This window comes from Belonocnema kinseyi, chromosome 3 (genome assembly GCF_010883055.1).
Source record: "Belonocnema kinseyi isolate 2016_QV_RU_SX_M_011 chromosome 3, B_treatae_v1, whole genome shotgun sequence".
Lineage (NCBI taxonomy): Eukaryota > Metazoa > Arthropoda > Insecta > Hymenoptera > Cynipidae > Belonocnema > Belonocnema kinseyi.
Genome location: NC_046659.1, coordinates 49,837,039 through 49,854,963, shown reverse-complemented (window position 1 = coordinate 49,854,963; position 17,925 = coordinate 49,837,039). Strand labels below are relative to the sequence as shown.

The 17,925-nt window shown below is 30.1% G+C and overlaps 2 protein-coding genes across 3 annotated transcripts in view; one reads left to right on the top strand and one right to left on the bottom strand.

The window, feature by feature from the left end:
• LOC117168832 (probable ATP-dependent RNA helicase DDX49) overlaps positions 1 to 9,295 on the top strand; it is a 17,292-nt gene extending 7,997 nt beyond the window's left edge. Inside the window, exons 2-5 of the mRNA XM_033354680.1 lie at positions 4,876 to 5,220; positions 5,324 to 5,496; positions 6,238 to 6,593; positions 8,580 to 9,295. Of these exons, the coding sequence (XP_033210571.1) occupies positions 4,876 to 5,220; positions 5,324 to 5,496; positions 6,238 to 6,593; positions 8,580 to 9,091 (1,386 nt within the window). The 3' untranslated portion in view covers positions 9,092 to 9,295. The remainder of the gene's footprint in view (positions 1 to 4,875; positions 5,221 to 5,323; positions 5,497 to 6,237; positions 6,594 to 8,579) is intronic.
• Positions 9,288 to 17,925, bottom strand: part of LOC117168833 — a 12,732-nt gene continuing 4,094 nt past the window's right edge. The window contains exons 2-6 of one of the 2 annotated variants that reach the window (XM_033354681.1): positions 14,625 to 14,741; positions 14,278 to 14,553; positions 12,905 to 13,173; positions 12,619 to 12,796; positions 9,288 to 11,050 (exon numbers count right to left, since the gene is read on the bottom strand). In XM_033354681.1, coding sequence (XP_033210572.1) covers positions 10,910 to 11,050; positions 12,619 to 12,796; positions 12,905 to 13,173; positions 14,278 to 14,553; positions 14,625 to 14,714 — 954 coding nt within the window. In that variant the 5' untranslated portion in view covers positions 14,715 to 14,741 and the 3' untranslated portion in view covers positions 9,288 to 10,909. Of the gene's footprint in view, positions 11,051 to 12,618; positions 12,797 to 12,904; positions 13,174 to 14,277; positions 14,554 to 14,624; positions 14,745 to 17,925 lie in introns of both variants that reach the window. The other variant, XM_033354682.1, reaches the window with a different exon arrangement.

The following is a 17,925-nucleotide window of genomic DNA, read 5'->3' as shown; positions in this document are numbered from 1 at the left end:
ATCCGAAAGAAGTAGGAGAAAGGGACATTCGGAAAGAATTGGAAAGATTCGTGGGACAGTTCGACGTTCGGAAATAAACGGAAGCAAAGTTCAAATAGCTCTTTCCGATTCTCTTTCCGAACCATTTCCGAATTCTTTCCTGAACCTTTCTGAATCTTTCCGATGCGGCCTTTCCGATTCTTTCCTTTTTTCCACCAGGGTAGAAGTTATAAAACACTCAGGCTGCTGTGCAGACCGCATGTGTAACTACTAAATCGTAAATATTAAATTGGCAATTCGCAAATTCAGTTTTTGTAAAAACGGCAGAAGTTGCAATACAATTTTTAATAACAAAATTTCTTTAAAAGAATGTGCATTTTTTAAACGAGTCAATGAAACTACGTTCGTTTTAATGCCAATGCATCTTATGAATTGTAATAGTATACATTTATGGAAATGATACACAGTTTGAGGGACAAACTCGAGTACAAAGCACGTGAGACGTGGTTATAATGTGTTCGTTAAAGCCGAAGAAGCTTTAACAAAAGAGAATTCACAAACACCAAATTACTGTTGTCGATGCTTTGACCTTTAATTTTAAAAAGTCTATGTACAATTATGGGTAATATACAAAGATCGAGCGCGGAGCGCGAGGTAAATACATTATCGAGTGTGAAGTGCGAGATAAATATATTACCGAGTGCGAAGCGCAAGAACCAACAGTCGCGCGCCGTAGGCGCCCTCAAACTGGCGAGCCGCGCGCGCAGCGCGCTATGAGAATGTGCCCGCGAGGGGGGAAGATTTTTTATCTTCATTTTCAGAACTTATCTACAAGTTAAAAGTTTTCCATCAGTGGTTTTTTGTTACAAATATTTGAAAATTTGAATGTGTAATTACTTAAATTTTTGGCCAAATATAGCAAAAGATTGCATAGAATTGCAAGAGATTGCGTGGGATTGCACGAGATTGCGGGGAATACAAGAAGAAATTGTAATTTAATTCTTTAAGAGGAGGCATAAGTGCAGTATATTCTGCCACAAATGCGGGAAATAGGCAGTTGCAGACGAGTGAATTGCAAGAAAATACTAAAAACTGAAATATTGCTTTTTATTTCACGATAAACAATTTCTCTGTGTTTGCATTGAGCGAAAATATTTTCTATTGTACCTAAACTTTGTCTGTATAGGTAGTAGGGATAAACCTACTACGAATTTTGCTAAATAAATTGTTTAACGAATTTTAAGGACGCTTAGGCAAAATAAACATTTAAAAAAATGAGGCACAAATTTAGGTATACTAAGAAACATTTTTACTTCATTTAAACACTACACAATTATTTCATCGTGAAATAAAAAAGATTTTTTCTTGTAATTAAAAGTTAGTTTCTAAATGCTACTTGCAATTAGAACTTTTGAACCGAGGTAAGCAGGAAAGGATAAAAAAGGTTAGAGAGGGTAAGCTTAAGTTAATAACAAGAAAACGGTAGTATTAGTACTCAAACATCCAGAGTCGGTAATATTAAACATTATTTTTGAAAGGAAGAATAGTTATTTTTAAAAACTGACGAATTAAGTTTTGAATTTTTTTCGACACTTAAGCAAATGCAATTTTTTGTTTTTGACCCTGTTCAAAATTTCTAAAGATGGATTTGAAAAACGACACTTTTGAGATTGAGATTAATGTGAAGTAAATAACCTCAACTATTCTGACTCCATAGTCACAAAACTTGTGTTGATACTACTTTCTTTCTGCTGAGGTTTTAGCTATAGATAACAATAATTTTTATCGAAAATTGGTTTACTGTGTGAAAAATTCTTAAAAAATGAAATACACATTCTGGAAAAAGGATTATTTTTAAGTATATTTTTTATATAATAATTTTAAAAAATGTATTAAAAATATTACTTATAATTTAGTTATAATTATAATGTAGTAATTTTTTTTTGACCTTTTGACATTCACATTTCTTGAAATCATAATCATTTAATGACAGAAAAAAGATTTATTTTTTCTTTTTCGGATTTTCAGCAAAATAATGTCTGTCATACTGTGATCGATCTTAAATTTTTATTTTCTCAAGAATGAATCATTTTTTTTAATCGATTTTTGTATTCTCTTTCAACTTTCTCATATCTCGGGGTGCAAGTTTTCATTTTTGCAAAAAATTGAAAATTCTTTTTTTTATCGCTATCTAAAGTCGATTTTTAAAACCCATTAAATTTTAATCTCAAAATTCTCAGACTTTTTTCTTGAAATAAGTTAACTTTTTTGCAACAAACTTTATTAATTTGTATATAGAAACTTAAAATCATGGAAGCATGATTTTATGTTATTTTTAAACTGAAAATTGGATTATTTATCGCAATCCGCAGTTGAGTCGACTCTAATTTTTGGTCATTGTCACCTTGAGATTGTCAAATTCGACATCCGTTTCCTCCAACCTGGATAACTTTGTTTTATCAAATTTTCGCTCGGGAATGGAAATGGACATTTGTTTGATCTAGTTCTGTACTGTCAAGTGTCAATCTTCAATTGTAATCTTATTAAAAAATGTTCTAAATTATTAAAATATCTAGTAAAAAGAATATGATAAATAGTTCTTGAGATTACATGGGATTGCACAATAGTGGAAGATTGCATAGAGGTTATATCAGAGATTGCACAGGATTACATTGGATTGCGCAAGTTTATATGGAGAGTATAAACCAGATTGCATGAATAATTTAACCCATCATGTAAATTGTATAATACATTACAACTTGAATTTAAGCCATCCCCGAAATCGGTGGTAAATCCAAGTTCCAGTGTAATTAGTGAAACAGAGTGACCACTGGACCGAGAAATCGCGAATGGTCAGTAAATTTTCTTATTGAATGCAGCTTAGGTTTGTACAAATTAAAATTGATTTTGAAAAAACTTTTTAAAACCAGGAAAATTTTATTTGAATAAAAGTAAATAAATTCGATGGTTAATCTTGAAGTAAATATTAAGTGGACCTAAAATTCCGTTTATTTCATGAAAAATATACACTTGACAGGCATTCAAATTTTAAGTTTTAAGAATGCATAAGTGAATAATTTAAAATCTGAACCTATCGGAAACTGAGTTGCTAAAGACTTCGAAGGATTCTAAGGAGAATACTTTTAATTTCTAGTTCTTTAACATTAGACCATATTTCAAAATAAAAACATTTAAGATTTTATAATTTTAAAGGTAAAATCATTGGCTTAGCAATTTTAGACTGATACCAATTTAATACCCCTTAATAGTTAAAAATTGTAACGTGAATACATTCAAAATTGAATAGTTTCAAATTGCCAATTTATAAATATAAAAAATGTGGAGTTAAATTCGCTTGGAAAGAAATAATTTTAATACCATTTCAAAACAAGTTTACATTTAAGCCATTCCTAGATTAATAATAAATTTCGATATCATGTTTGTTCCGCTGCTGCAAGGATCTTATAGTTGAGTGAACTTAAAAATAGCCTTAGTTTAAAATTTGAACAATTTTAAAATGAATGATTGAAAATTGTATTATTTCGAACGAAATTTTTTCAAAATTATATGATTTAAAAAATGGAAACCCAATAGTTCGGGAGCCAGGTATGGTCTCGTAGCCTTTTCAATTCCGATGGAGCCACCAAGGTTTTTTAAATGTATTTTGAGTCCCTGAATCCGAATTTTTTAGGTGGCTGTTCGTCCAAGTGGTCAGTTTTTTGTTATTAACATTTTTTTAATAATTAATTGAAAAATTCAATTTTTTGACAAACATTGGCAAAGTTTAAAAAAAAAAAGTGATTTTTCCGGATTTTGACGCTATGTCAGATATACACCATAAACTTTTTTAGTAATCTGAGTCCACGCTATGCTTCCTTAATATGTGTCTTATTATTAAAAATTATTTCCAGTTCGTTTAAACAAATAGCTTTTGAGTGGGACGAGTTGAAAGTTCAAGGTTTTCCGAGCCATTTAGCAACGGTGGCCGAGGAGTTCGCCAAGGCGCGAGTGACGCGGCGGTATACGCACAGTCAGCCCTGCGCGCTCGGAAAACCTTGAACTTTCAACTCGTCCCACTTAAAAGCTATTTGTTGAAACGAACTGGAAATAATTTTTAATAATAATACACATGTTAAGGAAGCATAGCGTGGACTCAGATTACAAAAACAGTTTATGGTGTATATCTGACAAAGCGTCAAAAACTGGAAAAATCACTTTTTTTTAGGCTTTGCCCTTTTTTTTCTCACAAAATATGGGTCTGGGAGAAAAATTACTAGGGACCTTTTTTATTCAAAATATGCTAAAGAAACTGGGAAAAATTATTTTTGTCAAAAAATTAAATTTTCCAATTAATTTTAAAAAAATGTAAATAACAAAAAAATGGCCACTCGGGCGAACAGCCACCTAAAAAATTAGGATTCAGTGGCTCAAAATATATACAAAAACTCTGGATTGTAACTCGATTGTAACGATTGTAAACTCGATTGTAAATGCTTCCACTCACTCTAATAATTTTCTGGTTCTTTTTATCCATTCTAGCTTCGTATCGAACAATTTAGAACTGCTAAAACACAAAATTTAAGAATATTTTGAAATACATTTATTGCCAAAAATATAACGACACAAAATTGATATCTATTTTAAAAGGAAAGTTCGCTGATATTCGATAAAATGTCTATACAATTCCGAATATTACGTTTTATTAAATAGATATTAAATATCACAAATTCGAGGAAATCATATTTTTAGTTATTCATGGATCCTAGAGGTAAAATTATCTTCTATGGTTGTAGAAACTCCGTCAAAAACTGTTTTCTGTAAAGAAAAAAAAATCACACAAATGTATGCTGAACATCCAACAAATTTATTATTTATGTTGACTATATTTCTTTTTAGATTGCAGACCAGTTTGCAGTTATCGGCAAACCAATCAATTTAAAAAAATGTGTCGTTGTCGGTGGAATAGACATGGTGGTTCAGGGTTTGGAATTATCAAAACGTCCACACATCGTGGTTGCGACTCCAGGTCGTCTGGCAGATCATTTACAAAGCTGCGACACATTTTCTCTGCAAAAAGTAAAATTCGTAGTCTTGGACGAAGCTGACAGACTCTTGAGTGGTCAATTTGATGAGCAACTTCGGACTATTTTTAATGCCTTACCTAAGAAGAGACAAAATCTGCTCTTTAGTGCTACCATGACTGATACTCTCGAAAAAGTGAAGCAGATGACTTCCAATGAAGTGAGTTCAATTATTCCATAAACTTGGATGCAACTAATTCCATTTTTTCTTTAATTTTGGTTCTTATAGACTATTTATTAAATTCTCTTTTGCTTTTCAAAAGGTCTTTTTGTATGAATGCCAAGATGACGCTGGAGTTGCAACTGTCAAAGAGTTAAAACAACATTACGTGCTTTGTCCGATAAATGTTCGGGATGCCTTTCTAGTGGAAGTAATCAGGACTTTCAGAGAAACGTGTCAAAGTGGTTCAATCATAATTTTCACAGACACCTGCAAGTAAGAAATATATTATATTTTAGAAGATTATCTTAATCGCTTTAATTTGTAAGAAATTGAGGAAAAATCGGCCCAATGAAATATTTTGAAACGAAGTCACAGGCTGGGCTTATTTGTAGGATTTGTGACTTGAGTTACTAACTTAGTTCAAATCGCCTGTTTTTTCAAAATACTATTATAGTGACGACGCTTCCAATCTAATTAAAAATTAATTCATAAGCTTTTAAGTTCCACATTCTTCATTCGATATGGAGCAATCTTACAAATTAAAACATTTATACAAGTTTAAATGGCAACATTTTAAAGAGAGGAATTAAAAATGTGAAATTTATTCATTTTAAATTGAAACATACAAAATAGAATAATTAAAAATTGGAAAAATTTTAAGTGTAATCTTAAAACTTTAAAAATTAAATAACATGATATAATTAAAATGAAATGGATCCATTTTTAGTTTAAAAGCGTATAAAACAAAATAATTGTAAATAGGACGTCTTTACCAATGGACAATTATTTAAATGAATTTCACCGAATTTTATAGTATTTTAATTATTTCACAAAATTTTAATAGATTTCAAAGGCTTTTAATGGATTTTAAAGCATTTTTATATTTTAAAAGCTATCTAAAAAAATTTATAGGATTTCAAATGTTTTCAACAATTTGATTATTTTTCAAAATTGACTAACCATTTTTTTCTTGGTATCAATTTCATGTATTTAATGTAATTATCTTTTTCCTAGGAACTGTCAGCTACTTTCCATGACGCTTAACGAAGTTGGCTTCGAAAACGTGGCTCTGCATGCAATGATAAAACAGAGGGAGCGTCTCGAAGCTTTGCACAAATTCAAAGCGAATCAAGTAAAAATTCTAATTGCAACAGACGTGGCTGCTAGAGGATTAGATATTCCTCTTGTGCAATTAGTTTTGAATCATACGATACCCAATGTGCCAAAAGAATATATTCACAGAGTCGGTAGGACAGCGAGAGCAGGACGTGGTGGAATGGCTGTTAGTTTAGTCACACCACACGACCTAAAATTACTAAAAGCGATAGAGGAAACTATAGGAACCAAGCTAACTGAGTACAAAGTAGATGGTAACTATCATTAATTAAAATTTTCCCTCTGTTTTATTTATCTTCTCAAGATGCCCACTAAGGCAGGAAATTGGAAAAAGACTGGAAATATTTAAAGCCAGGGAAATTATATTTTATTCGGCATTGTTTGCATTTTTGATATTCTTCAATTTTTCGATTTTATTTTGAATTTGGATAACTTTAAACTGTTAAAAGAAGATAAAACTGTTTAATTTAAAAAAGTTCAATCTCAATTCAAGTTCATTAATATCTACAAAAAATTTGGAAAATTTTCCTTTTCGTATTTAAAATTATTGGGTTCTGAAGGTTTCATTGCAAAATTGTTTAATTTTTATGGCCATAAATTTCAAATTGATCAATTTAGAAAGTTAGAGTTATGGATAAAAAAAATTAAATATTATTTTTAATTATTGAATTTAAAGCGTTGAAGAATTTTTAATCTACAGTTTTAAATAGGTATTTAGTTCAAGTCTACCAGAAACTTACTTTTTCTATTCTTAAAAACTGAGAAATTTTAGGTTTGAAGCATTTCAAATTGAATGATTTATGTTTGGAACCGCTTGAAGTTGAAGAAATGCAAAATCAAATATTTAAAATCTATGGTTTCGAATTTAAATTTTTGAAAGTTATAAAATCTCAAATTGAATATTTATATGCATAATCATTAAATCCCAGCAGCTTTTACGGCAATTACCGAATTCTCTTTAACCTTAATCTATGCTTATAAGTATATTATGTGTTTTCATGTCTACATCACATTTCGTATAATTTGAATTACATATTCGATTTCATTTTTACTTATTTAATCACATTTATTATAAAGGTGATTGAACCTGAGTGGAATTTACTCAACGTTGAGTTAAACAAACTAAACAATTTAGTATTATATACGCACAAATCATTAACATCCTCTGCCTTATCTGCTTTAATTAGAAGTGTTTTTGAGGTTTGTAATCGAAATAAGGCCTTCTAAGTAGATATTGACAATTTTTGTTTTTTGTCATTAGGTATTAAATAGTTCAAAAAATTTAACGAGAAAAAAATAGGTCTACTTGAAATTAAACACTTTACAATTTATATATATATATATATATATATATATAAGATGTTACGTTGTTGGCAAGGGTGTATAAATATTCTTGTAGATGGAAGTTAAAATGTCAGTCAATTACTGGTCATATTCATTGAAATCATGCCTGAGAGATTCTCAGTACATATTTGATAGAAGTTTCGACTGTACGTCGACAGTCCTCATCAGTAAAAATATTTCTTTCTACGAAATTTGCACCTGTTTGTTAAATTTATTTGTTGGCTACTGATCTACAAGAATACTTTACAATTTATGCGTTTGATTAAAAAACTAACGAATAAAAAAACAACAAGTTTTTTAACTGATACCTTTCAAAATTGAACGATATTCAAAATAACATTTCGAAATTTCCTAGTGAAAGCATTAGAAAATATAAGTTTTTTTGAAAATTGAATATGTAATTTTATTGTTTTGAAGTTATCCAAAATTGTTTGGCTTGCAATTTGACATGAGCTCATTTTTCATGCTTCCTTCTGTCATTGCCTACTTTTCAGTTCCTCAAATTTAAAACTGTTCACTTCCGATGCAAATTTGAACCTTTGAAGGAATCTTTTTGAAATATTCTTCCAAAAGCTTTCAAAAGCCTTGAATTTTGAATTGTGCAATACAAATCGATTCCAAGTTGGTATTACACGTGTTCTTCAAGTTCGAAAGTATTTTATTTTGAATACTTTGTTTAAAATTCAATTTTCATGTTGTTATTTTTTACTTTAAACGCTTTAAATTGACGGTTCAACTTCAAATACTCTCTTCCTGATAAGAATCGTTCACTTTTCAAGGGTTTTAAATGCCAAATTTGAATGACTGAATATTTTTGTCTGAAATTTAAGTAGTCACATTGGCTTTGCCTTTTCTTCACGCAAGCATCCTTCTGTTTATTAAATCTATTCTTATAGATAAGGAAATCGTCACAATCTTCACGCAGATTTCAGTTACCAAACGCGAAGCAGAAATTAGGCTTGACGAAACCGACTTTTATGAAAAGAAGATGATAAATAAGAAAAAGAAGCTTATCCTGCAAGGGATGGATCCAGATGAGGCTGAAGAGTTTCTTCAGAACAAATTCAAGCTAAGGAAGCCAAAAAGGCAGAAAATTAAATCAGAAGAAGAACAAAGTGAGAGTGTGTTGAGTAAAGCAGAACCTGATGAAATTAAATTAGGAGAGAAAGGGTCGGATTCTTCTAAAAAATGTGAAAAACAAGGAGAAATAGAGAACCTTTATCAAAGAAAAAAGGAGAAGAAAAATAAAGTGAGTCAAGGTAAAAGTAAACTTAACAAACTTGCCTTACATGAAAAAAAGTTGTCGGGCAAAGGTAAGAAAATTATGTTGAATAGAAAGAATTCTGATGAGGCTGTAATTTTACGGAAAAATAAGAATAGGCTGAAAAGATTAAGAGGAAAAGAGTAATAAAATATATTAAAGTAAGGCTAAAAAAATATACATTTGAATGCTTTAAAGTGTTTAGTATTTATTCCTAAAAAATTTAACCATTGTGGTTGAGAGAATATTATTTTTTAAAAGACGATTGTAAGACTGAGTTATTAAAGTGTAAATAAAACATGCAACATAGAGGAACTAATTATACATATAAATAAAAAGCAAATTAGAAAATCAGCCACTATTTTATTATCTTCGCTAATAATCATGGTAGCAAACTTTACAAGTCGAATATTTCATTCGTCTTAGGTCCCTAAAAAATTGCTGAACCTGAGGTTTCATCTCCAAATTATAAACTAACATTTTACTTTTATGCAATTTTTATAATTTAGCTCATATTTTCGAAAGATTAATCTACTACACAGTAGTCGATTGAAATTTTATAAAATTCATCTTCGTATTACGAAAAGAATTAGCATGTTATAAAAAGAAATATTGTACTAAATTCGCTGTCATCTTCAATTAGGGGAAAGTCGGGTAGCCCCGGCCACTCGCAATTTTGAAGAAACACTATGCTTTCTTCGATAATAAATCAACATTTTTATCTTTGAAAATTGTCCCAAAGCGTATTTTAAAAATAGAGACGCATATCTCTCGTCAGCATTAAAGAAAATACGACCTGCATATTTCGTCTTTAATAAACAAGTTGATTTTGTGAAATGCCATAGTCTTATAGCCGTTTACCCAGGCTAGATTTAGTAATGTTTGAATTCAATTTGTTTCTGTCAACTAATAAATAACCTTTGTAAACAATGTAACTTTAATAGCTTTTCTGGGTTTTTGATTTCCCGTAACTATTGTTATTCTAACTTAGAAAATCTTGAAGGTTTCATTTAAAAAATATACATTCCTTGTTCTTCAATGAAGATAAAATGTCAAAATATCAAGATTTTCTCGGTGGCGTGGGTTACCCGCTACCCCACACTCTTTGAATAACCTTCTTTGGTCCTCACGGAAATCACTTTTTTTCTCTCTAATATAAATTTATTTTTCTTTGAATAACTGCCTTGTAGGTGTAAGTAGCAGGATCAGCATTATAATAATTGACGATTTATATTACTATTTGCATCGATACTGGCTTGTTTATTGATAAAAAAACAACTTAAGTGACCGATACTGCCTGACTCCCCCCGATGGCGATACACTTTTACATTATTTTTGCAATTTACTAACCAGGAATGTACAATTTTCATTTTCAATCAATCCTAAATTAACTAATAACGAGACTTGATTAACTAGATATAAAATAGAGAAAATTATCACAAGTGTCTCGTATAAAATTTTAACAAAAATTTTCGCTAGAATGAACGCTGCTTAATCCTATTAAGACACACAGTATTGTAATTTTTCATACGTGCCATTCATCAAACGAAAGAATGGAAATAAAGCTTCACAATAATCTATGCAAATTATTCTTTGTCCAAATTTGTAATGCGTGATTTCTATATTTCGAGGCTTTCTTAGAAAACAAAAGAGACAATGCAATATTTTAATACCTAGAAAACATCTTTTTTAATGAAACATGTATGCACTTACATGTATGAATTTGTAAGGCAATCTTTTCATAAGTCTATGATAGTTTTTAAACGCTAATTTTCATTGATTCACAGCCTTTTGTTCGAGACATATTAATAGACTGAAACTTCTGTAGCATAAAAGAAATAGATTTTTTCGCTGGATCATTTTTCATTTGCATACGTCACAGATTTTTACTTAGGTATAAAAATGGCTTTTTCTATTGACAATTTATAAATTGATTTAATACGATTGGCATTATTTAAACTTAAATTAAAGTCGTGCCTTGACTTTTTCTTCATCCTGTATTAATTGCAGCTCATTCATGAATGCGTACAGTTCGGCGATATATTCTTTCGGATACTTAGGGAAATGTCCTACATGTGGGGAATCTTCGAATATTTTAGTATACGTCTGAAAAAGATAAGACAATTTTAGTTTTCTGATAGTTTCAAAATTAAAATATTAATTTTAAGATGAGAGTTTTAAATTAAAAACCTTATAGTTGAGCCATTTTCAGTTTAAACTTTGAAAAATTGAATTGGAATTGTTGAAAAATTTAAGATTTTTAAATCTTTCGAAGTTATGTAAAGAACCTTCAGGATTTAAATATTCTTAATTTAACGCATGGGAATAAATAGTCTTGGACAAGTCGAAAAAATAAAGCTTTTCCTTGTAAATTCTTTGGAAGTTGTAAAATTATAAAATAAAGAACTTTACTACTTCCACTATTCTTCAAAAAAGATCAAAATCGAATAATTTTATATTCTAATTTTTTTGATTGAACAATTTAAATTTTAAATTATAAGTGCTTGACATTTAAAAAATGTGAATTTAAAGGTTCTTCTACATTAAATTGATACAATTTCTAATAGACATTCTTTATAGAGAAATAATTTTTTATTGAAGGCGATAAAAATGTAAAAGTTTCGGTTTCATATTTTATAATAATTGTTAGACAATTTTACACAACTAGCACATGAAATGGAATTTTTAAAAGTTGAATATTAAAATTTGTTAATGATAAATTGTTAAGAACAATTTAAAATAGGCAGCGTTTAATGCAGGTCTTTAAATGTTTGCATAATTATTATAATCTTTCTGTATTAAAAATTTAATAGACTAATATTGCAATTTTTTAGAAATAAACAATTATAAATTGAAAGTGCTTTAAGTTGTACAATTTTTAATTGACGCTTTTAAAACTATGTAGTTAAAAATGTAAATGGTTAAAAACTGTACTATTTTCAATAAATTAAAAGCTTTAATATTTAATCAATTAAAGACAATCAAAATTGAATAAAAATTTCAGATTTTTAATTTTTTAATGAGGCAATTTGAAATAAAAAGTCCTATGAGTTGAAAAATGTTGAGTTTTTTCTTTGTTCAATTTGGGTTGATTCTACTATCGTCTAATTTTTTGGCAGTGAACATAATAAAAAAAACTTTTTTATACACTAAGAAAGTTTCAATTTGAGGACAATTTTCTTTTTAATTTCAAATTCTATTATTAACTACTAGAAACTGTATCTACAAATAACTCAACATATTTTTTTGGCCCATAGAGTTAAAAAAATTTCAAATGATGAATTTGTAATATCATCAGATCGAATTAAAATGTGAAGGTTTTACTGCTGTTGGATAAATAAAGCTTTTACCCGCCATTAGAATCCGCTACTCAAAAAAAATTTTTTTTCCGCATCATTCTACTGTGCTTGAGATTTGTTTTGCCAAAGTTATGTATGCATTTGACTTATAAAGCTGGCGACGCCATTTTGTGAATTTTGACATGATTGTTCCGTATTGCAATCGCTAATTTGTAGGTTCTTTTTTAATATTTAAAATAATGCCGCGTCTATTTTTAAGGGTTGAATTTGACAAATTAAATATACCGGAAATATTGAATAAAAATGGAGATTTTTTCATTCTTGCGTGGCCACCCCTGACTTGTGAAATCAATAATTTTCTGAATGTTAACTGACCTTCACGCCAAGAGATTCCCAGCTGTCTCGTACCCTCTTATTACTTTCGACTGCTCCTATTGTATCTGTTTTGCTCATTATAAACAATGCTGGCGAATGAACGATGTTTGTGTGGAATAGTTGACTAGATCTAATGTAGTATTGGGTGGCTTGTTTGTGAAAAGCTTTCATGTGATACCTGCAAATAATTGTAAGATATCAAATAATTTATGGCTGTTTCATGGAACTTAGTTTTATTTTTGCAAGTAGCTTTCATAATGTTCACAGAAAACTAAGTAAAACTTACTCCATGTATTTTTTGAACATATTTTGAAGTACAATATTATTTGGAAAAACTGCAGGTGGCACTCCAATTGTAATTTCAGTTATATCTGCTGCACTATCCCAAACTTGCCCAACAATTTTGTCTATAACATGGTCGTATCTTTTTCGATCTTTGTGTACATAGTCCAAAAGTTCTCCCCACATGTAACCACCAATGGAGAATCCATGCAGCATAATTTGTTGATAATTTTTATTCTGTTCCATAAAGTCCAGCAATTCTGCAGCAACTTTCTGAAGTTATATAAAGATTTTTTTATTCACATAATCTCGTCATTTTAATTGGGTGCATTACTTAACAGATTTTTCAGTAAATATATAAATAGTTACTTGAATTATTTTTCATTTTAAATTTGAGAGCAAGCTCGTTGTAATTTTTAATTTTAAACCGCAGGTTTAAGATTTTAAGGTATTCCCATGAAAAGTGGTTTTGAATTATTTTTATTAATTTTGTTTATTGTAATTTTTTTGAGCTCTGCTGATTCGTGGAATTATCAAATTCGTTAAGGTTCTGATGAATTTTGAACGTTTACACAGTAGAGTAGACAAATTATTGAAATTTTGTTGAGTATTTATGAAAAATAAATTCATGAAATTTGTTAAAAACTCGTTAATTTCTTAATAGGTTTTCTCGAACATATTGAAAATTTCCAGATTTTCTCAATTTAATGTATTTATGTGAAAAATGTTGTAACAGAATCTTCTGAGGGAAACGTTTGAACCTTATGTAATGTTCATTTCATTAAATTTTAAAAACTCTACCAAAGTTTACTCGCTACTGAAAACTTTGGGAATATCTAGAGATCCTCAAGGGAGAGTTGGGACACGGAATACTTGAAATCTGATTGGCGCCGCTGTACCGGAACTAGTTAAACTTTTATGAGTTTTGATTGGCATGAGTGGGCGCTATTTTTAAATCACAATTTTATTTTTCTGAGGATTTAATACAGAATCGAGACAACATTCAAACAAGAACCTTATAAATTATTGGGAAGGTTAGTTATTAAGGTTAGCGAAAAATAAAATTCACTTTGAAACACATACACTTCGAAATTTTCATAAACAAAAGAAATATTAAAAAATAAAACTGTTCAAACTTTTCACGCCCAATGGAAATATCAAAGTTCCGGTATAGCGGCGGCTATTGCAGGGGGAAACGTATCTCAACTCTTCCTAGAGGATCTCTAGGAATACCTTGCAATTTTTATTCTGACAACTTCATTGTTTTCAGAAAATTCAAAAGTTGCCAAAAGTCTTAATCACCTTTACCAAGTTTTTTGTATCATTCTTTGTTCAGAAATATTGTTAATATTTTTTGTGATTTAAAAAAATACTTACCCTGGTGCCATTGGCAGGCCACATGAGTTGCCATGGACTAACAGAAACAGTGGCTACGTCAAAGCCTTGTTCCAAGTAAAAATTGGCATACTTCAAAATGTGTTTTCGTTTGGCTAAAAGCCAACATAGTAAAACTAAAAGTGGTCGTTCTTCTGGGACAATGGAACTCGGATTATTGTACTTGTCAGTTTGAAGAGGAGTTTCTTGTGTTATAAGTTCAATGTTTTTTGTGATTCGATGACTAGATACAAATCTGCATGTCACCAAACTGATCACCTGCAAATGAAAGAGAAATATTAACCTAACGTCTTCGAAACACAATAAATAAATAAAAATTAAATAATTACAAAATTTTGCTGGTATTTCGAAATGGGTAGTGTGTATTGAGGAAACTTAGTTTTTCCCAATCTAGAGATAGCCATCCTCGTTAAAGCCATTTTTGATGAAGAACTTCAGACTACTACCTGAAATCAGAAAAAGAACCACAAAAGTAAAGACTTTATTTGAATTAATTGTTTTAAGTATTCATAGTAGAATATAAAATAAGAGTAACATTTCTTTTGAAACATAAAACAAATTTTATCAAGTGCTAAAATGAAGCAATAAATCATTTATTTCAGGACAATGTAAAAATTCAGTAACTCTTTAAAAGCACATTAACAATTCGTGAGGAATACATGACCTGAGAGTCACCTCATTACATTATTCTGAGAGCGAATCCATCGATTATGATCACACCATTCTTTCCTGCTTCGCAAAACTGAATTTATTCATATTTTGATGAGCATAGGTCTAACGAACCAGTGTATGATATACATATTTATAGATTACATGTATTTTTTTTTTTAATTTTAAGTACCTAATGTCGTTAATTATACAGTCATAAAGTACTTACTCAGAAAATAGATTTTAGAACTATGTACCATATAATTATCAAATCTTTTTTGTCTAAAATTATTATTGTAGTTAAATATTCTTTTAAAATAAGATTAATGAAAATCAAGAAATATTCCGTACTTATGTTTTTCAATGTTATCTTCAACTTATTAACTATGTTAAAATATAATTTCTATGTATGATATGGATATTATTTACTAACAAAGTCTATTGGAAGTTTCAGTCAACAAAATGCAAGAAAGGCATTGTTTCACAGTTCTTTAAAATGTGAGATCTAAGTTTTCTGAAATTTATGAAAATGTTAATTTTATTATGTTTTTTGAAGGTTAAGTACAAGACACGTTTTTGCACCTTATATATTAAGTAACCAATCATTTCCAAAGATTTTGTCGACTTGCAAACATAATAAAATTTCAAAAAAATGTTTCGCTTTTTCTGCCTCTAAATAATGCGTAAAGTGGTACATTTCGGCACCGTGTGTAAAATTACTACTTTACGGATGGTGTAAAGTTGCTAATTTGAAGTTTTGAAATATAAAGAAGTTTCGCATGTACAGGGCAGGGTGAGTAAAGTTATTTCGGAAGTAGATGCAATTTAAGGCAGAGTCTAAAAGTCCGGACAATCCGTATGTTTATGCACGTTTATAATACGGTTGAGCCTAAACGTAACCTGCAAAAGGGAAGGGGGCCTAACTTGTGTCCGGACGTATACATGTCGCAGGCCTCTAACCGAACCAGTTGATTAGCCGAAAAACTGGCCAGTCGGCTAATCTGCGCTGAATAGCCGACTGTATACTTGCACCTGCTCACGTTTGTCTAGTGGACGGATGAAGGTAGCCAAGTAGCGGCCAGTTTGCTATTCGACTAGAGCGTTTCAGCCCAGTAGACGACTATGCATCAGGTTCGTCATATAATTTAAGGATTGAGATTTTTCATCTGTTTTTTCATGGAAATATTCTGAGTAAACAATAATAAAAAGAGTTTCTATTAGAAATGCGAAGACTTATACAATTAAAATTATGTAGTTATGTTACACGAAGTGTGTTAGTATGGAAATCTTAAATAAAAAATTATCCCATTTTTAAAATAGGCAAGGAAAAGTACAAGAGAATATTGTATCTTTTTCAGTACTTTTATATTCAAGATAATTAGAAATTAAATTACAATCTTTGGAAACATCACAGAAAAAGTTTTTTAAAAAGTAAGTGTTTTTTAAATCTTTCGTTTCATTTATGTTCATTCATTTTAACAAAGTGTACAATTGTGGAAAATGAATTAAACAATAAACTAGCTTCAAAAAAAGCTATTTCAGCTAAACATTGTATAAGTATAATTAAGAAAACTACACAAAATACGTGATAAAATTGTTAATTTTATACTGACTATTCACTGAAATAATAGTTTCACTGTCCCAGCTAACCGTTTAGCTTTATTTCCTCTCCCAAGAAAATATAGCTATGTCACCTAGATTTTTAGCTGTTTCAGCTAAATGTTCGATCTAGAAATAATCTAGTAAAATTTGATAGGTAATTTCTAGGTGGAAAATTTAGCTTAAACATGCCCGAATAAAAATGCTTCGACTTGAATTGCCCCCAATAAAGACATGCTGAAGTCGAAAAGTTCGACTTGAGCATGTCTCAGTTTTGAGATAGAGCCATACATAAATTTGTGTCTTGGAGAGAAGTTTTTATGTCTTTAAGACATAAATTTATGCCTTGAGCCGTATTTTTATAACTCCAGCACGTGTGGTTTATAACTTCGAGCGTATACCTGCCCTAACAAAAAGGTTATTTCTAACAGTCATAAAAGCTAATTTTTGTTAGTGGTTAAACAATCTTGTATATGTTTATGTATGTATATATATATATATATAAATCAACTTATTTACGGATTGTTATTTGTATTATACTTGTTTGACGATGATATCGGAAATGTTGTTTGTTTTTACGTATTTCTAACGGCTTAGGAGATCCTTCTAGAAAGTTAAAATTTATATTTTTTTGAAGAAAATTTTTAAGGGTTATACTCGTTCAGACCCACCGATTCTAAATTTTTAAATTGATAAAATATTAATTTAATAATTACAAATTTTTCAATCATCAATTTTAATCTCACTTATGAGCCAAAAAAGTTTCGATAATCTCAGCCAAGACAAGGCTCGTCTTGAGTCAAGTAAACGTCGTCTTAGCCAAGATAAGGCTCGACTTAAGACAAGTAAACGTCGTTTTACCTGTCGTGGCCATAAAAGTAAGACGAAGGCCTATGTCTCGACTCAGTTTTGAGACGCAGACAGACATCGATGCCTTGGAGACGAATTCAAGATATAACCAAGTCGAACTCAAGTCGAAGCATTTTTACTCGGTCAGCTAGAAATATAGGTGACACAGCTATATTTTTGGAGGACGGATATCTAGCTAAACGGTTAGATGGAACAGCTAAACCATTTTTTAAAATGATGCTCAATAGGCCTAGGAACTACTTGGTTAAAGTTTTTTTTTAAATTCATATTTTCGGTTCAAAAATGCAACTATTTTTTAGAAGATGAACCTTTCTAGCTTGAACATTCTATACTATTCGCCGTGAGCCGCCGATTGGAGGGGATAGACGAAACGATGCCAGCGCGCGGGGTGGCGAGTAATGAGTTTAGCGAGCGTGTGTTTTGATTACATTTTATATGCATTTCAGTAGGCAGTATGTGGAATTATACATGTTGTGTTGTGAATTGTAAGAATAATGGTAAAACGAAGGATTG